The sequence below is a fragment of the Schistocerca gregaria genome, chromosome 10 (assembly GCF_023897955.1).
Source record: "Schistocerca gregaria isolate iqSchGreg1 chromosome 10, iqSchGreg1.2, whole genome shotgun sequence".
Lineage (NCBI taxonomy): Eukaryota > Metazoa > Arthropoda > Insecta > Orthoptera > Acrididae > Schistocerca > Schistocerca gregaria.
In genome coordinates this window covers 86,643,362-86,661,369 of record NC_064929.1, presented here as the reverse complement: position 1 = coordinate 86,661,369, position 18,008 = coordinate 86,643,362, and the positions used below count along the sequence as shown (strand labels likewise).

The following is an 18,008-nucleotide window of genomic DNA, read 5'->3' as shown; positions in this document are numbered from 1 at the left end:
GCTATTAGAAATCCTTGGGTAACAGAAGAAACATAATTGATAAAAGGAGAAAATATAAAAATGCAGTAAATAAAGCAGGCAAAAAGGAATACAGACGTCTCAAAAATGAGATTGACAGGAAGTGCAAAATGACTAAGCAGGGATGGCTAGAGGACAAATGTAAGGATGTAAAGGCTTATCTCACTAGGGGTAAGGTAGATACTACCTACAGGAAAATTAAAGAGACCTTTGGAGAAAAGAGAACCACTGGTATGAACATCAAGGGCTCAGATGGAAACCCAGTTCTAAGCAAAGAAGGGAAAGCAGAAAGGTAGGAGTATATATATACAAGGGCGATGTACTTGAGGACAATATTATGGAAATGGAAGAGGATGTAGATGAAGATGAAATTGGAGATACGATACTGTGTGAAGAGTTTGACTGAGCACTGAAAGACCTGAGTCGAAACAAGGCCCCCAGAGTAGACAACATTCCATTGGAACTACTGACGGCCTTGGGAGAGCCAGTCCAGACAAAACTCTACCATCAGGTGAGCAAGATGTGTGAGACAGGCAAAATACCCTCAGACTTCAAGAAGAATATAATAATTCAAATCCCAAAGAAAGCAGGTGTTGACAGATGTTAAAATTACCGAAATATCAGTTTAATAAGTCACAGCCGCAAAATACTAACGCGAATTCTTTACTAGTAGAAGCCGACCACGGGGAAGATCAGTTTGGATTCCGTAGAAATGTTGGAACACGTGAGGCAATACAGTCCCTACGACGTACCTTAGACGCTAGAATAAGGAAGGGCAAACCTACGTTTCTAGCATTTGTAGACTTAGAGAAAGCTTTTGACAATGTTGACTGGAATACTCTCTTTCAAATTCTGAAGGTAGCAGGGATAAAATACAGGGTGCGAAAGGCTATTTACAATTTGTACAGAAACCAGATGACAGTTATAAGAGTCGAGGGACATGAAAGGGAAGCAGTGGTCGGGAAGGGAGTGAGGCAGGGTTGTAGTCTCTCCCCGATGTTATTCAATCTGTATATTCAGCAAGCAGTGAAGGAAACAAAAGAAAAATTCGGAGTAGTTATTAAAATCCATGGAGAAGAAATAAAAATGTTGAGGTTCGCCGATGATATTGTAATTCTGTCAGAGACCGCAAAGGACTTGGAAGAGCAGTTGAACGGAATGGATAGTGTCTTGAAAGGAGGATATAAGATGAATATCAATAAATTCAAAAGGAGGATAATGGAATGTAGTCGAATTAAGTCGGGTGATGCTGAGGGAATTAGATCAGGAAATGAGACATTTAAACTAGTAAAGGAGTTTTTCTATTTGGGGAGCAAAATAACTGATGATGGTCGAAGTAGAGAAGATATAAAATGTAGACTGGCAATGGCAAGGAAAGTATTTCTGGAGAAGAGAAATTTGTTAACATCGAGTATAGATTTAAGTGCAGGAAGACGTTTTTGAAAGTATTTGTATGGAGTGTAGCCATGTATGGAAGTGAAATGTGGACGATAAATAGTTTGGACAAGAAGAGAATAGAAGCTTTCGAAATGTGGTGCTACAGAAGAATGCTGAAGATTAGATGGGTAGATCACATAACTAATGAGGAAGTATTGAATAGGATTGTGGAGAAGAGAAGTTTGTGGCACAACTTGACCAGAAGAAGGGATCGGTTGGTAGGACATGTTCTGAGGCATCAAGGGATCACCAATTTAGTATTGGAGGGCAGTGTGGAGGGTAAAAATCATAGAGGGAGACCAAGAGATGACTACACTAAACAGATTCAGAAGGATGTAGGTTGCAGTAGGTATTGGGAGATGAAGAAGCTTGCACAAGATAGAGTAGCATGGAGAGCTGCATCAAACCAGCCTCAGGACTGAAGACGACGACAACAACAACAACAACAACAACAGTAGTAGTGTACAAGGCAAAGGTCCCGAGTTAGTCTCGGTCCGGCACACAGTTTTAATCTGCCAGGAAGGTTCATTGTACACATTGCTAAATTTTAAATCACATCAATTTTTAATTTTCAGAATGTAGGAGTTGTTCATGTGCTTCCAATGATTAACATTGATTGGAATATTAAATATAGTTTGCTTCTAAATTCATGTTGAGTTTGAAATATAGTTGACTTAATCCTTGAGTGTGCATGCAGTTTCTCGTAACGTGGACGGGTGTGCAGTGCACTTTGTACACATATAAAGAATAGTAGTCTTTATGTTACCCTGGTAAACATGTATAATCTTAGTTTAATTAAGCAGTGATAAAATAAACTTACATAATATGAAGTAAACCGTGTTTTGTTTAACAGTAACAAAATGACTTGCATACTAGTGTTATTGCAAGGTAATAGCCCTCTCAAAATATTAAACAGTGCAGTTGCATAATATCTCGACCCGAAGCTTATTTGATTACCAGTTATTTTGTAGACAGCTGCCTCATTGTGGGATTGTGCTGCTAGTTCAAAATCTGGGTCATTTTCTTACATGGTGTGCAGATTTTTTTTCCTGCCTAGCTCATTTTATGTTTTGTATTACTGCTGCTCAGTTTGACATATCACAACACAGTTTCACTATGTTAGCTGAAGCAGTGATGGAGAAATAGGTGTGGGCTTGCAATTGTGAAACAACAATGGAATCGTCCAGAACCATTTTATTTGCTGTCAGCGCACTTTGTACACAGGTGTGCTCGCTCGAGGATTAAACAGTAGATTGCCCTATATATTTGTATATGTTGAGATAGTATTAATTTAGCTAGTTATTAGGTTCAATTTTTAAATTAAGGTGAAACTGAGAATTACCAGTGCAAAACTAAAAGAAAAACCAAAAGATTGTAGAGAAGAATTATGAATATGAAATATTTCTGTTGCAGGCTTCTGTGGGTTGTAGAGACGACTTAAAAGGTTACGGTCCAATAAGACATGTTGAAACCTACCCTAAATTTTTTTGTGGAGGAAGAAGACAACGAAAGAAATGCATTGCCAGAATTTTAGTTGCCTATAGGCACTTCAAGTATTTTATAAAAAAAGTTGAAGTTACACATTTTTCCTGCACTAAGAACAGCTTATAACAGCAGTTTGTACAGCCCTGCCTGTCCAGCGTGTGTCTCGGTAAATCACTCACTCAGCGGAATTATCCAGACTTCACAGACACAAGTTTTAAGCACTTAAAGCTTGGTTTACAGCGAATGGAAGCAAAATGCAGTGCATGAGCATATGCAGAAAATTCACTACCGTTCGCTTGTATACTAGAGAGCGGAAGAGGACACGAGGTAGTGAACATCACCTATGAATGCTATTTTATTAGGTTTTACTTTATGGAGCTAATATTGGGCATACAGGGTACAACACTTATCTTGTTAGAGCCACAATGCACAACTTTGCTATTCAGTGAGGATTATTTTGCCAGGCAAGCGCACTGTTCTTGACGGAGTATGCAAAATGGCACGGGGAAGGAAGAATTAAAGTGTCTCGATTTGTATGGAAGTGTGACGTGCATTGGGGTCATGCGCTTTACACGAAATTGAATCTCCATCTCTCCTTAGTACTGGTCCAAAGTTTTCCTTGTATGTCGGCTGCCATTTTTCCCTGGCCTTCTCATTACCGTTGAGGGGAAATTTATAAACAGAACACCAGTCACTGACGTAGAGCATAATCTCAACACATGACACATCTAGTTAGTCCTCCTCCCCCCCCCCCCCCCCCCCCCAAAAAAAAAAAAAAAAAGAAACAAAAGTGGTATACTGGTAAAGTGCGCGCTTCGTGATTCAGAGAGCGCAGGATCGAATCCCGTTCAGACCACAACTTTTTCACTATGATTTTTAACCGAGCATTCGTTCTTGCAGACGTTGGAGTGGCTATGAAAGACATGTAGTTCGGATTCCACATTAAACTGCAGGGAAGGTTAGGGACACGTAAGTAGCTGCAGTGGCATCCAGTTGGTAGACCTGCAAAAGACTTACCGGGTACACGAGCCAGAATTCTCTTTTGCTTGTGTGTGTTAGCTTGTTTGCTCTGGTGAAAACTATACAAACATTTTTTTGAATAACTTCATATCGACAGTTCAATTCATGCACATGTAATTCTGATAAAAGTGGCTAGCAGAGAAAATAAAATCATGGCAGTGTTTGATGCCACAGACAGCTTCCATCAACGAGGACTTGTAATTTGTTGAAATGAAATGTCTTGCAGTACTACATTTTATAACAATTCCTGTAGGCCATTCCTTATCTGTGTTGTCAGTGACCATTTACAACATAAAATTAAAGCAATAACAGCCTCCAGTGCCAGTGTTTGATAAACTGTAGTCCGACCTGAAGTAAGGATATGGAAGAGTATGTATTAGCAGCCATTTATGAAATTAGGCTAGCAAGCAAATTTTTAGGTAAAGCAAAAGTGGCTCGACATGTGTGAGCAGCCCATAGTGGCTTTCCTTCCATGTATCCTCTTTCAAAATGTTGTGGCTAAAGCTGTATCACTCAGTACTTATTTTATATGTGACATTAAGTTCTGCTTCTTTCTTATACTGTTCGCCAGTGTTACTCTTACATAAAAAAAATTCCTATAATTTTTGTACTTATGTTATAGGCCTGTTTGAGTGTTTTACTTCTGATGAGGGCACTCATAGTAGTGCCGAAACCTATGTCAAAAGGTTTTTTTTTTTAAGCGGCTGAGGGCTTATTATTACTGTAATTTTACCTTATAAAAATTTGACAGTTTTCAGCTGTTTTTTAATACTTGCAGTACTTCATAGCAGCTAAAATTTTGAGGCTGCAATTCCGCCCCCCCCCCCCCCCCCCCCCCCCCCCCGCTTGTAAAAAAAAATTCCGGCTAGGTTCTGACACATCTTATTGGACCATTCCTATATTAGTAGATACATGTATAATTTTGATAAGGATTCTGTATCTGATAATATATCGTTTGGATGTAGATTGAGTTTGAAGATTGAGTCAGTATCAGAACTCCCGCTTCTCGATACGCACACAGCAGAGGCGGTGAGCTGTGACCCGTATGCTTTGCAGGAGCTGCTCGGTGTGGTGACCCTGCTGTTCATTGCACAAGGCGTACCTGCAACGCAGTCTTTCCTACGCTCTGACTGTGAATACTCGTGCTCGTCCATCGCGCACCACGGTCTACCCTCCTTGTGAACTTACCGACATGCACCTCTACTATGCAACACACTGTGAAGTGGGAAATTCAAAAGTTATAAGTTCCTTCTACAACCCCTATAAACCTTTAACCCTTTTGCTGCTGTGCACAAGTGTACAAGCCCCGTTAGGCCTTTTACCAGGGGTTGTGGACGTGTATACACACACCGCTCGGGTTTTCCTAGAGTGCTGTGAGTGTCCGGAAAGTGCCCAAAGGCACCGACCTCTCACAACTCCGGACGAGCTACTCCCGTATCTCGGTGAATAAAAATGTTTAGAGTATTTGTTTTACAACGTATGTGCCTCATTGTGTGACATCATTTGTGGGAAACCACTAGAATCTTTTGAGATGTAACAATTTTTATGACTACACGATTCGCGATGCACTAAGATACGAATGAGTGCATCCTGTGGAACTGTCCTTCCAATAACTTGAGAATGAAATGAGATTTCCTTCTGGTCTCAGTTTTAAATTTTGGTATCTTATCTACATTTCATTCACTGCAATGTACGAACGTAAATAGACTGTACACAAAGTTTGTGCAGTCCGTTTTACCTCTGCATAATCTTTACAATATCTTGCACTGTTTTACTTAATTTGATGCAGCACAGTAGCTGTGGCATATAGCAAGAAGAAATTCGGTCCTTCCTTGAGAGATGATGTTGGGCTGCAAGATGTGCAAAAATCAAATTTTTTCCACACAATACTTTCCTTAAAAATGGACAATAAGTATTTAATATTGGCCAGAATGCCATCTCTCGGCATAGGCACCGGCATTTGGTAAGCAGTACAGCCGTAACAAAAGCAGCCCTCAGCAAGGAATGCAAAGAGTATGCCTGTAGCAGTGGAAGGGTTAATAGTAATTGTGAAACACCTGGTATGTGTGTATCTGGCCGTATATTAGTTTCACATATTGTAATCTGCAGTACTGCTCGAACTGGCTGTTATGTAGAAACACTAGTGCTTGCCACATATTGTTACTTTTTGTCAGTAATTTTATTTGTCGCACAGGTATATCGTGGATGATGACAGAGCAATCTTCATGTTCAAAGACGGATCTCAAGCGTGGGATGCAAAGGAATTTCTAACAGATCAAGAACGTTGTAAATCAGTTGTAATTGAGAGTAAGACTTACTATGGAAAGCATTCAGCTGAGGTGAGTGTGTCTTCAGTTTGTTTTGGAAACAGCTGTCTCCTTATTACCTGCATTTACTAACAAAAGTACGATTGTAAGGGGGTGTCGAGCAAAATTTGTGACTGTATTAAGGATTTCTTGGTAGGGGGGCATGCTTGTTATCTCGACAGGAGAGCTGTTAGACAGATGTGCCCGCTCTGGAACTGTGACCCATCTGGTTCATGTCCGCAGCTCGTGGTCGTGCGACAGCATTCTCGCTTCCCACTCCCAGGTTTGATTCCCGGCAGGGTCAGGGATTTTCTCTGTCTCGTGATGACTGAGTGTTGTGTGATGTCCTTAGGTTAGTTAGGTTTAAGTAGTTCTTAGTTCTAGGGGACTGATGACCATAGATGTTAAGTCCCATAGTGCTCAGAGCCATTTGAACCCATCTGGTACATGACCTGACAAATAATATTGGAAATAAATTGGGCTCTTAGCAGTTGATGCAATTATCTGTAATGAAGTACTGTTTGAAAAACACTGCATAAATGTTATGTCAAATCTTGATAAGATTTTAAGATGCAGCAAAGACTGACAAGTGGGTTTCAGTCAGAAACATAAAATTTTGTACTTCACAAAACGAAATGTTGTATTCTATGCCTATCTGGGTCACATTCATCACACATCACTGGTCAGAGGCGATGACTCATATCGAATTTTCCCCTTTATCCAACTTTCTTATCGGTGGATTAACGAATTGAAAAGAAAGTACATGGGATTAACAATTTGTAAGGATATGAAATGGAGTGATAAGATATGGGTAAGGCAGGTGCCACACTTTGTTCTTTAGTAGGGTACTGGGAAAATGCAATTGATTTACACAGGACATTGCTTACAAATCACTTGTGCAACCCGTCCTAGATGAGTGCTCTATTGTGTAGGGCCCACACCAAATAGAAATTACATGGGATAGTGAATGTGCAAGATGTGTTCAAAAAGTAATAATTATTTTGTAATTTAGCATATCTCATTAGTCCTCTTAGTCTGATTTTGTTTTTATTGTGTTGGTAAACATGTGTGTGTGAATAGTATCTGTTCAGTGTTAGCTATATTGGATATCTATTCTGTTGTCAGCTATCAAAAGGTTTCACCTGTTTTGGTAGTATTGACAGTTGTTTATTTTGTATAACTTTGGATGAGAGAATTTGTATTATATTTAAATGCAAAACACTAAATATTGATTTTGGTGAGTGTGCCACAAATAAAAAAGGTTCCTGAGTATTAAAAGCATTTTAAAGAAGGCTATGAAGACTTTTACAATGACAAACAATCTGGGCACCCCAGCACGTCACCAACCGATGAAATCATACTGAAACAAACAATTACAAACAATTGCTGAGTTACAGAGAAGTTGCTGATGGTGTTGGCATATTAATTGATCTGTGCCGTGAATTTATTTATTTATTTATTTTTTCTAAAAAATTGTCAAATTTCAAGTTCCAGCTTCCTCAGGAGTCGCTAGATGAAGTAGACAACAATGCTTAACTAGTGAAACGTGCCGTAATAAATGTTGAAATGTGGGTTTGTTGATATGACATCGAAACTAAGGTTCAATTTCTCCAGTTGAAGTGATTTTGGATTGTCGGTGTCAAGGAAACTTGACAGATGCAGTCAAATGTGAAACATATGCTCACTGTATTCCTTGAGCATAATAGCATAGGGCACCAAGAGTCCTTGCCACAAGTCTGAAAATGATCAATAAGCTGCCCTACTTGAAACATAGATATAGTTTGAGAAATGGGTGCTACTGCCTTAGGATATTGATGTTGCGGCACTGATCTTCAAATCCAGTAACTGTGAAGAAAATTGAAGGGGCTATTTTAAACATGGCTGACAGCAGCAACTGTAAATAAATTTTCAATATGTAAAGTTTACAGCCAACTGTTCCATAAATTAAATGTAACTGTTTTTTTCCCTTTCCTTTATGGACTCTGTACATGCTTACTGTTTGTATGCCACTAGGCACTGCATACCACATTCTGTTTTGTAAAGTTTATGTAAAGCATATTTCCCCGTTTTTGGTTGTTGTAACATCTTGATAAAAAGATCCTGCTACAGTATGTTCCTTATTCTCAGCATGTATTTGTAATTAATCACTTTGCTACTTTTTATCATAGTCATTTTTATAAAAAATATTTTATTCCTTTTCCCTCTTCCATAAAGCCTGTTTTTATACGACCTACAATTATTTTGTTCAAAACATCTAAATCTGTCTCATACTGATGTATTTCTGTAGCAGCTACGTATTTCATACGGTGAGCATTTATCACGCTAGTAGCACCCAGTAAGTGGTGCACTCTGCACTGTTTGCCTGGCATTGTAACTAGTTTCCAACCTTTCTGTGTAATGTCTGCTCTTTCAACTTGCTGTACCTTTTGTAACAATTTTTGTGTTTCCACGGAGGATTTTATTGCATATTTTCTGATATTTGACTTGAGCTTCTTAGCTCATCATGTTTGTCAACAATTTTAACATCATGTAATTTATGTAAGTACCAATTTTATTAAGTGTTCTTCTTTTCATATGTTCAAGTATTAAGTATGTGAAACAAATACTAACAAAGAGATTGAGGGGCTGGCCAGAACTTAGCTCAGTACAGCCGATAGCCCTCGGAACTGCGGAGATGGGAGCTTGCACTCCAATACATCCTTTCATCCCGCTATCCCCTTGGATTGAACCTACGTTAACCAACCTCATTCCAATTTACTCTTCAGTCTTCTCCCCTTTCCCTTTCCTCTTCAGCCATTCACGCATCTTTTCATCCTACATAGTTGTGTTTATCTTTATACTACATACCTTTTTACTTTTGCATGCATCCTCTTTGGTTTGAAGCTGGCGCAGTACTTACAGTAGAATATCTTTGGCTTCCCTCTGACAACAATGCCCCCATCCTTGCTGCTCTCCCTGTTTATCTTTCCCTGTTGCTTCATAACCTGGGTTGAGAGTAACTGAATCCTCTTTCCCTTCTTCCCTTTCTTTCCCCTCTCTCCTCCCTGACGAAGTAACTAAGTTCCGAAAGCTAGGAACGTTAATTTTCTGTTCTGTTTTGTGTATCTATCGGCTGTACTGAGCTGAGGTAAGTACTGGCCAGTCCCTCTATCTCTTTGTTAGCATTTGTTTCACATCTTTATATGAGATTTTCCATTATTCATTTAGATAAAGTATTAAGTATTGTAGATGCATCTTTTATAATATGTTTATAAACATTGTAGGTGACTTAAGGTTTTTACATTAAACTTGTGCAACTGGTTGGCTGTAAATGTTATGTATTGGAAACTGAAGAGTCATTCCAATAGGTTAGCTCATTGGTGGCACTTGCAAGCTACCTGTGACGGACTTTTGCAGCTCTGTATTCCGTTCATCCAATTGTAGTAAGGTTCCAGACTGACAAGCAGTATCGAGAGTTGAGCAAGAGTTTTGATTGCAACCTCTTTGGTGTGGGAATCATTCTTTTGTCGGATTCTTCCAAACTCTGTCTGCATTTAGGGAATGGGCAGAAATATTGATTTATGGTACAATGAAAAGTACCTTCTGCCATGCACTTTCATGGCCTCATACTAGAGAAGTAGATAGAGATTCTAGACAGTAAGCTATATTTAGACGACGACTCAGTATTAGCATATATTTCTTGGGTTGTACATATTTACATTTGTTCCACTGCTTCTAATTACTCGAATGTGTGTTACCTGGGGAAAGCAAAGAGGTTACCTGGCCAGGATGGCAGCACAGTCGTGTTTACGCTCGAAAAGTAGGGAGTGGAGGCAGTGATGACGTGCACTCGTACCTCCACAACGTTAGTGCGGGCACCAATCTTTAAATGGCACAGAAAGAGGTGCCCATCTAGAACAGAAACAGAATGTACAGTATTTCTCAATTCAGCTGCTTATGACAGTTCACTGCTAACTTTCCATGGTGACGGTATCTTGAACAGCTGTGTGTGTCGATTTGTCATCTGCTATTTCATTCACGGATTGTAATCTGTACTTTTTGTCAGAGTGTCTGTCGCCTGCTTCTTGTAATATTTTCAGTTTCTTCAACCGTCACAGTAACTTTCTTTCAGTAGTCATCAGTAAAGGTTTGTGCAGATACAAAAAATGCTGTCTGCATCTACATGACTGTTACCTGTATCTGGATCCACTGATATTTGAAGGTAGCCATCACAGTAGGACCATCAATTTTGTCAGTAAAGTAATTTTAACTTTTAAATTTGTGTGCGGAAATGAATTTCTTGAAACAGTACGGGTGCTACGAGCGCGTGGTTGGCAGTCTCGTAAGGTGTTGCTGATGGATCGTGAGGCTCCACTGTACTGGCCCATTTGATTGTTCACAGCGAGTGACAGTGCTCTGCTGTGTGCCTGTCCGTTTAACAGAACGACAGTGGTCCACAAAATGGAACAGCCTGTTCTACAAGAAGGTAGTTTTACAGATATTGGCATCAAAGTGTAGTGAGCAGCCGAGGTGAGAAAAACTGCAAATGTCTAGCTATACACTTAACAGATCACCATTATGTAGTTTTTAATACATAGAAATCTTAATTAGCGGTTAAGTGTTCTCGTTTGGAATAATAAAAGTACTAAACATGTCTCTAGGAAGGCATTTTTTTTATCTGTGTCAAAGTGTATTACATCTTTCAACATATTTTTGTCAAAGAGTCAATTCGACTACCTAAACTTGTGTATGACAAATATGATAGAATTTCAAACCACTGCTGGCTGATTTATTGAAACATATAAGAATATTGTACTGATAGTGACACAAGCATGGCTAGTTTACTGTCCCATTCTATGTCCACATATTCTTGGAGTGACTTCAGAGGCAGCTGTGAAAGCCAGACTTTTCGAGAAAGGTTGTGATAGTTTGACAGGAATTTCTTATTGGTGTACGTCACTCTCACTATTGTCGATTATCTCCTCAAGGTGTGTGTTGCGGCACAGTAATGATGTGCACTGAGCACAAAATTCTCTAACATTGATAAAGTGCTGCTACAACATTTGGAGCTCCGTCAGCAACAAACATGACATTTTACTCAGTGCTGAATAAATTCCCCGAATGACTGTAATGTCTCTTTCAGTTGAGGCTTGATCTTCTCCAGTTTTTTGTAATCCCACCTACAAAATCTCTGGTGCATAACACACAGATTCAGAAAAATTTTGTTTCCGTGATTTTGAGTCTCATTTTTCAGGTATGGCTTAGATTTGAGTAAATACGGTAATTGTAGAGGAGAAGTTAACACAAAAGGAAACTCTGCATTGACAAGAATGAAACATTGCTTGGCACTGTCTGATGATAGACATTGCACACCGTTACTTTGTGACATGTTTTCACAGTGTAGCATGTATGAATTCAGTTTATTTGCACTGCAGGAAAGTACACATTTTGGTAGGTGAAGCCAGCTGCTTAAGTATACGACTGAGCCTTGGTAGTATAAAACACCGACATGGGATGTCCTAGGAAGAGTTTTGTATTTGACAGCTCATGTGTGCTGCTGGCTTTTACTTTTGGTGGTACCTAATCACATAGAAGCTTTAAGGTATGTAATATTTACACAGTTGTCAACATATGCAGTATTGTCAGGTATTGATTTATTTCCTCATATTAAAGTGCTTGATAATGGGATAACACAGTCTTGAAATGTGTTGTGAAAAAAATATTGTATGTTTGAGGCCAGTAATGACTTATCTGAATAAATCAGTGGTTGCTTCAGTTCTGTTGCATCGTGTTCTTGTAAAAAATCTAATATGTATGTTCTTCTTACAAATATGTTCTCTCATCTGGACATATCTACTTGTTCATCCCAGCACCTTTTAAAATCAAATTCCTTAGGTGGAACAGTTTTACACCAAGCTTCTTTGTTAGCCTGGAAGTCAAATTCTATGAGACCATAGCTGTGAAGTTATCACAGAAATTGGTGTCCAATAACATAGTTACCTGCATCATCAATTGAATATTGATTGCGTGTGTTTTTCTTACTACTTGAATTGTGATCCACTTAGCATTGTCTCTCCTTCCATAATTTGCACACTGCTGACCTGCTTGATTTCGGCTTGTCAGCATTTACTTGCACATTCCATCCCCTTCTTTATCAACACTATCACAGTTTTCTCATTATCAGTTTCAGTAAAACTAATGAAATGAACAGGAAGTTGTCTCCATTTCCCACAAAGGAATTTTCCGCTCGTTGATTTGAATTGGAACGTAGCTGTACGTAGTCGCATGAACAATTCAGTTCCCGTTACAGCTGGGTAACCAGTTCAGCAGCCCTGTGTAGCGGTTCTGCCTGCTTTATTAATTTCTTCGTTTGTTGTCCTCTGTGTCGACACGCGGGCTGAAAAATGGGTTGTGGAAGTACGGCTACTGTCGACTGCAAATGATGTAGCAACAGATGCACAATAGTGTTTCACAGTCTTTTACTTTCACTTTTCACAAACCTCCATATACACATTTATATGGCCAGTGCACTATTGTTAAACTTTCAATAAGCCTCAGTAGTAGGTTGCAAGCGAACATCCATGTACTGCTACAATAGTTTCATGTTGAACATCTACAAACAGTGAAACCTAACGACAAAGTTCACAGTTCTTGAAGAATAATCAGGTACATATGGAGCAGACAGTCATTGGTGTGACACTTATTTCACTGTTAAGTAGATATTGTTGTCGTTCTAACTGACACAGGTTCCTCATCTGAAACTAAGCTGTAGACTGCCTTGTGAATATAAAATTTGGGCCCTTATATGTCATCACAATAATAGGTACTGAAACTCCACATTGTTCGATGTTTAATTTATAGAAATAACAGTTGAAACTTTACTCATTAAATTAAGTGAATACATTGAAAAATTCGTTCCTTTTTAAGTTTTTTCTACTACAAGGATTAGGCCAAATTATTTCTTTAAAACATGAAATTAACAAATATAGTTTTGTGAACAATACTTTTGAAAAAACTGTTAATTACTTTGGAAATAATAAAGGGCTGGTTTTGCTAACATGTTTTCGAATAGAGCCAAATAGCTAGTTTAAGATTACTACCATTTTATCTTTCAAATGTTTACAATTAGTACAGAATTTATATTTATTTATGTCAACAATAGAATTTAAATGATAAAACAATTACTGATTTCACACTGTAACAAAAGATACTAACTAGGAATAGTCAAAATAATTTGGAAAATCACTTGCATACCTAAAACTAGGCACAAAATTACATCTGGTGTTACATTCCTTCAAACTGAGAGCCAACCTTTTCCTTTCATGAAAATTCAGATTATATTCATGTATGTTAATAGTGCTGTTGTTGTTGTTATGGTCTTCAGTCCTGAGACTGGTTTGATGCAGCTCTCCATGCTACTCTATCCTGTGCAAGCTGCTTCATCTCCCAGTATTTACTGCAACCTACATCCTTCTGAATCTGCTTAGTGTATTCATCTCTTGGTCTCCCTCTACGATTTTTACGCTCCACCCTGCCCTCCAATGCTAAATTTGTGATCCCTTGATGCCTCAGAACATGTCCTACCAACCAGTCTCTTCTTCTCGTCAAGTTGTGCCACAAACTCCTCTTCTCCCCAATCCTATTAAATGCCTCCTTATTAGTTATGTGATCAACCCATCTAATCTTCAGCATTCTTCCCGTAGCACCACATTTCGAAAGATTCTATTCTCTTCCTGTCCAAACTATTTATCGTCCATGTTTCACTTCCATACATGGCTACACTCCATACAAGTGCTTTCAGAAATGACTTCCTGACACTTAAATCTGTACTCGATGTTAACAAATTTCTCCTCTTCGGAAACACTCTCCTTGCCATTGCCAGTCTACATTTTATATCTTCTCTACTTCGACCGTCATCAGTTATAGTGCTCCCCAAATAGCAAAACTCCTTTACTACTTTAAGTGTCTCATTTCCTAATCTAATTCCCTCAGCAGCATCCGACTTAATTCGACTACATTCCATTATTCTCGTCTTGCTTTTGTTGATGTTCATCTTATATCCTCCTTTAAAGACACTGTCCATTCCGTTCAACTGCTCTCCCAAGTCCTTTGCTGTCTCTGACAGAATTATAATGTCATCGGCGAACCGCAAACTTTTTATTTCTTCTCCATGTGTTTTAATACCTACTCTGAATTTTTCTTTTGTTTCCTTACTGCTTGCTCAATATACAGATTGAATAACAGTGGGGAGAGGCTACAACCCTGTCTCACTCCCTTCCCACCCACTGCTTCCCTTTCATGCCCCTCGACTCTTATAACTACCATCTGGTTTCTGTACAAATTGTAAATAGCCTTTCGCTCCCTGTATTTTACCCCTGCCACCTTTAGAATGAGAAAGAGTGTTCCAGTCAACATTGTCAAAAGCTTTCTCCAAGTCTACAAATGCTAGAAACGTAGGTTTGCCTTTTCTTAATCTTTCTTCTAAGATAAGTTGTAAGGTCAGTATTGCCTCATGTGTTCCAACATTTCTACGGAATCCAAACTGGTCCTTCCCGAGGTCCGCATCTACCAGTTTTTCCATTCGTCTGTAAAGAATTCGCGTTAGTATTTTGCAGCTGTGACTTGTTAAACACATAGTTCGGCAATTTTCACATCTGTCAGAACCTGCTTTCTTTGGGATTGGAATTATTATATTCTTCTTGAAGTCTGAGCGTATTTCGCCTGTCTCATACATCTTGCTCACCAGATGGTAGAGTTTTGTCAGGACTGGCTCTGCCAAGGCTATCAGTAGTTCTAATGGAATGTTGTCTACTCCCGAGGCTTTTTTTCGACTCGGGTCTTTCAGTGCTCTGTCAAACTTTTCACGCAATATCGTATCTGCCATTTCATCATCATTTACATTCTCTTCCATTTCCATAATATTGTCCTCAAGAACATTGCCCTTGTATAGACCCTCTAAATACTCCTTCCACCTTTCTGCTTTCCCTTCTTTGGTTAGAACTGGGTTTCCAACTAAGCTTTTGATATTCATACTAGTGGTTCTCTTTTCTCCAAAGGTCTCTTTAATTTTCCTGTAGGCAGTATCTACCTTACCCCTAATGAGATAAGCCTCTACATCCTTACATTTGTCCTCTAGCCATCCCTGCTTAGCCATTTTGCACTTCCTGTCGATCTCATTTTTGAGACGTGTGTGTTCCTTTTTGCCTGCTTCATTTACTGCATTTTTATATTTTCTCCTTTCATCAATTAAATCCAATATTTCTTCTGTTACCCAAGGATTTCTAGTCGCCCTCGTCTTTTTACCTACTTGATCCTCTGCTGCCTTCACTACTTCATTCCTCAAAGCTACCCATTCTTCTTCTACTGTATTTCTTTCCCCCATTCCTGTCAATTATTCCCTTATGCTCTCCCTGAAACTCCGTACAACCTCCGGTTCTTTCAGTTTATCCATGTCCCACCTCCTTAAATTCCCACCTTGTTGCAGTTTCTTTAGTTTTAGTGTATAGGTCATAACCAATAGATTGTGGTCAGAGTCTACATCTGCCCCTGGAAATGTCTTAAAATTTAAAACCTGGTTCCTAAATCTCTTGTCTTTCCATTATATAATCTATCGGATACCTTCTAGTATCTCCAGGATTCTTCCGTGTATACAACCTCTTTTTATTCTTGAACCAAGTGTTAGCTGTGATTAAGTTGTGTTCTGTGCAAAATTCTGCCAGGCGGCTTCCTCTTTCATTTCTTCCCCCCAATCCATATTCACCTGCTATGTTTCCTTCACTCCCTTTTCCAACTACTGAATTCTAGTCACCCATGACTAATAAATTTTCGTCTCCCTTCACTATCTGAATAATTTCTTTTATCTCATCATACATTTCTTCAATTTGTTCATCATCTGCAGAGCTAGTTGTCGTATAAACTTGTACTACTGTAGTAGGAGTGGGCTTTGTGGCTATCTTGGCCACAACAATGCATTCACTATGCTGTTTGTAGTAGCTTACCCGCACTCCTATTTTCTTATTCATTACTAAACCTACTCCTGCATTACCCCTATTTAATTTTGTATTTATAACTCTGCATTCACCTAACCAAAAGTCTTGTTCCTCCTGCCAACGAACTTCACTAATTCCTACTATGTCTAACTTTTACGTATCCATTTCCCTTTTTAAATTTTCTAACCTACCTGCGTGATTAAGGGATCTGACATTCCATGCTCCGATCCGTAGAACGCCCGTTTTCTTTCTCCTGATAACAACGTCCTCTTGAGTAGTTCTCGCCTGGAGATCCGAATGGGGGACTATTTTTACCTCCGGAATATTTTACCCAAGAGGACACCATCATCATTTAACCATACAGTAAAGCTGCGTGCCCTCAGGAAAAATTAGGGCTGTAGTATCCCCTTGCTTTCAGCCGTTCGCAGTACCAGCACAGCAAGGCCGTTTTGGTTAATGTTTGCAAGGCCAGATCAGTCAATCATCCAGACTGTTACCCCTGCAACTACCGAAAAGGCTGCTGCCCCTCTTCAGGAACCACACGTTTGTCTGGCCTCTCAACAGATACCCCTCCGTTGTGGTTGCACCTACAGTACGGCCATCTGTATCACTGAGGCACGCAAGCCTCTCCACCAGCGGCAAGGTCCATGGTTCATGGGGGGATGTTAATAGTAATAAGTTAAAAAAAAACGAATTTATGGAGGCAGACAGCAAAACAAGAGGGGGAAGTAAAAATATCCCAGCTTGCATCATCACAGGCTGAGTAATATGCATGCCTTATCATAATAAATAATCCTGTATTTGTTTTTTATTTACAGGGGAAAGCAGAAGCAGACAAGGAGAGTAAAAAAAAATCATCAGATGAATTATAAATGCCCTAGCAGCAAGTGGATGAAAGTTTGTCGAGATATTGGAGCAGTGAACATAGATCTTCAGAAACTCAGAACTCCAAGTTTATTTTTTTCTTTTTTATATTAGTTTCTATGATTCCTCACTGTATTGTGTATTAAGCTTGGAATCTAACCAAAGATAGGACATAATTTAAGTTTGTACTTTTGAATCTTTTTACAGAGTAATTTGAATATTGTGACAGCTGTTTAAAAGCTGAATGGACACACATTCCACAGTTCTCAAGAGTTTGTGTAGCTCAAGATGTGGGATACAGAGACCACAGCAATTGAAAGCTACTCAGAGAATCTCTTATTTTATGGTTAAGTAAGCAAAAGTGTAAGGGGTTTGGCTTATATGTATTTTGTTATTGTACATTTTGTGTCACATAAAATTTCATTAATAGTAAATAAATAGTGAATCATTTTGTTAAGAGATGCAAAAAGCTGATAATCTATCTGGAATCTGCATGTAAATTGGCATATTGGCAGGTGACAAAGATTTAAAAAGGAATAGATTTTTACTTTTTCAAAATGGCAAATGCTATTCTTGAAAATTCTTTTATTACACCACTGCCTAAAATATTGGCAATCACAAATGCAGATAACCAACAATTTTGTCTTTTACTGTTGCTTTTGTGAAGGAAATAATAAACATTTGCAAAATGGAAGATCTTTTTAAACCTCTTGATTATGGTGTCAGTGTTATGATTGCCTTCTTCAGAAGGAAAATGATGATGACCTAAACAGAGGAACAGTTATATCTTGTTAGGGATACAAAAATTATTCGGGCTTGCTGGATTGTGTTGTAAAGGAGATACATTGAAATGTAACTGAACAGTGTCAGTTAAATATAAAATTTCACCTCCATAATATTAACATACACA

General features: G+C 38.8%; 1 protein-coding gene across 1 annotated transcript in view; it reads left to right on the top strand.

The window, feature by feature from the left end:
- The window catches only part of LOC126293711 (LDLR chaperone boca), a 29,219-nt gene extending 11,427 nt beyond the window's left edge, over positions 1-17,792 (top strand). Inside the window, exons 4-5 of the mRNA XM_049987025.1 lie at positions 6,155-6,299; positions 17,053-17,792. Coding sequence (XP_049842982.1) covers positions 6,155-6,299; positions 17,053-17,106 — 199 coding nt within the window. The 3' untranslated portion in view covers positions 17,107-17,792. The remainder of the gene's footprint in view (positions 1-6,154; positions 6,300-17,052) is intronic.
- The last annotated feature ends 216 nt before the right edge of the window (positions 17,793-18,008 follow it).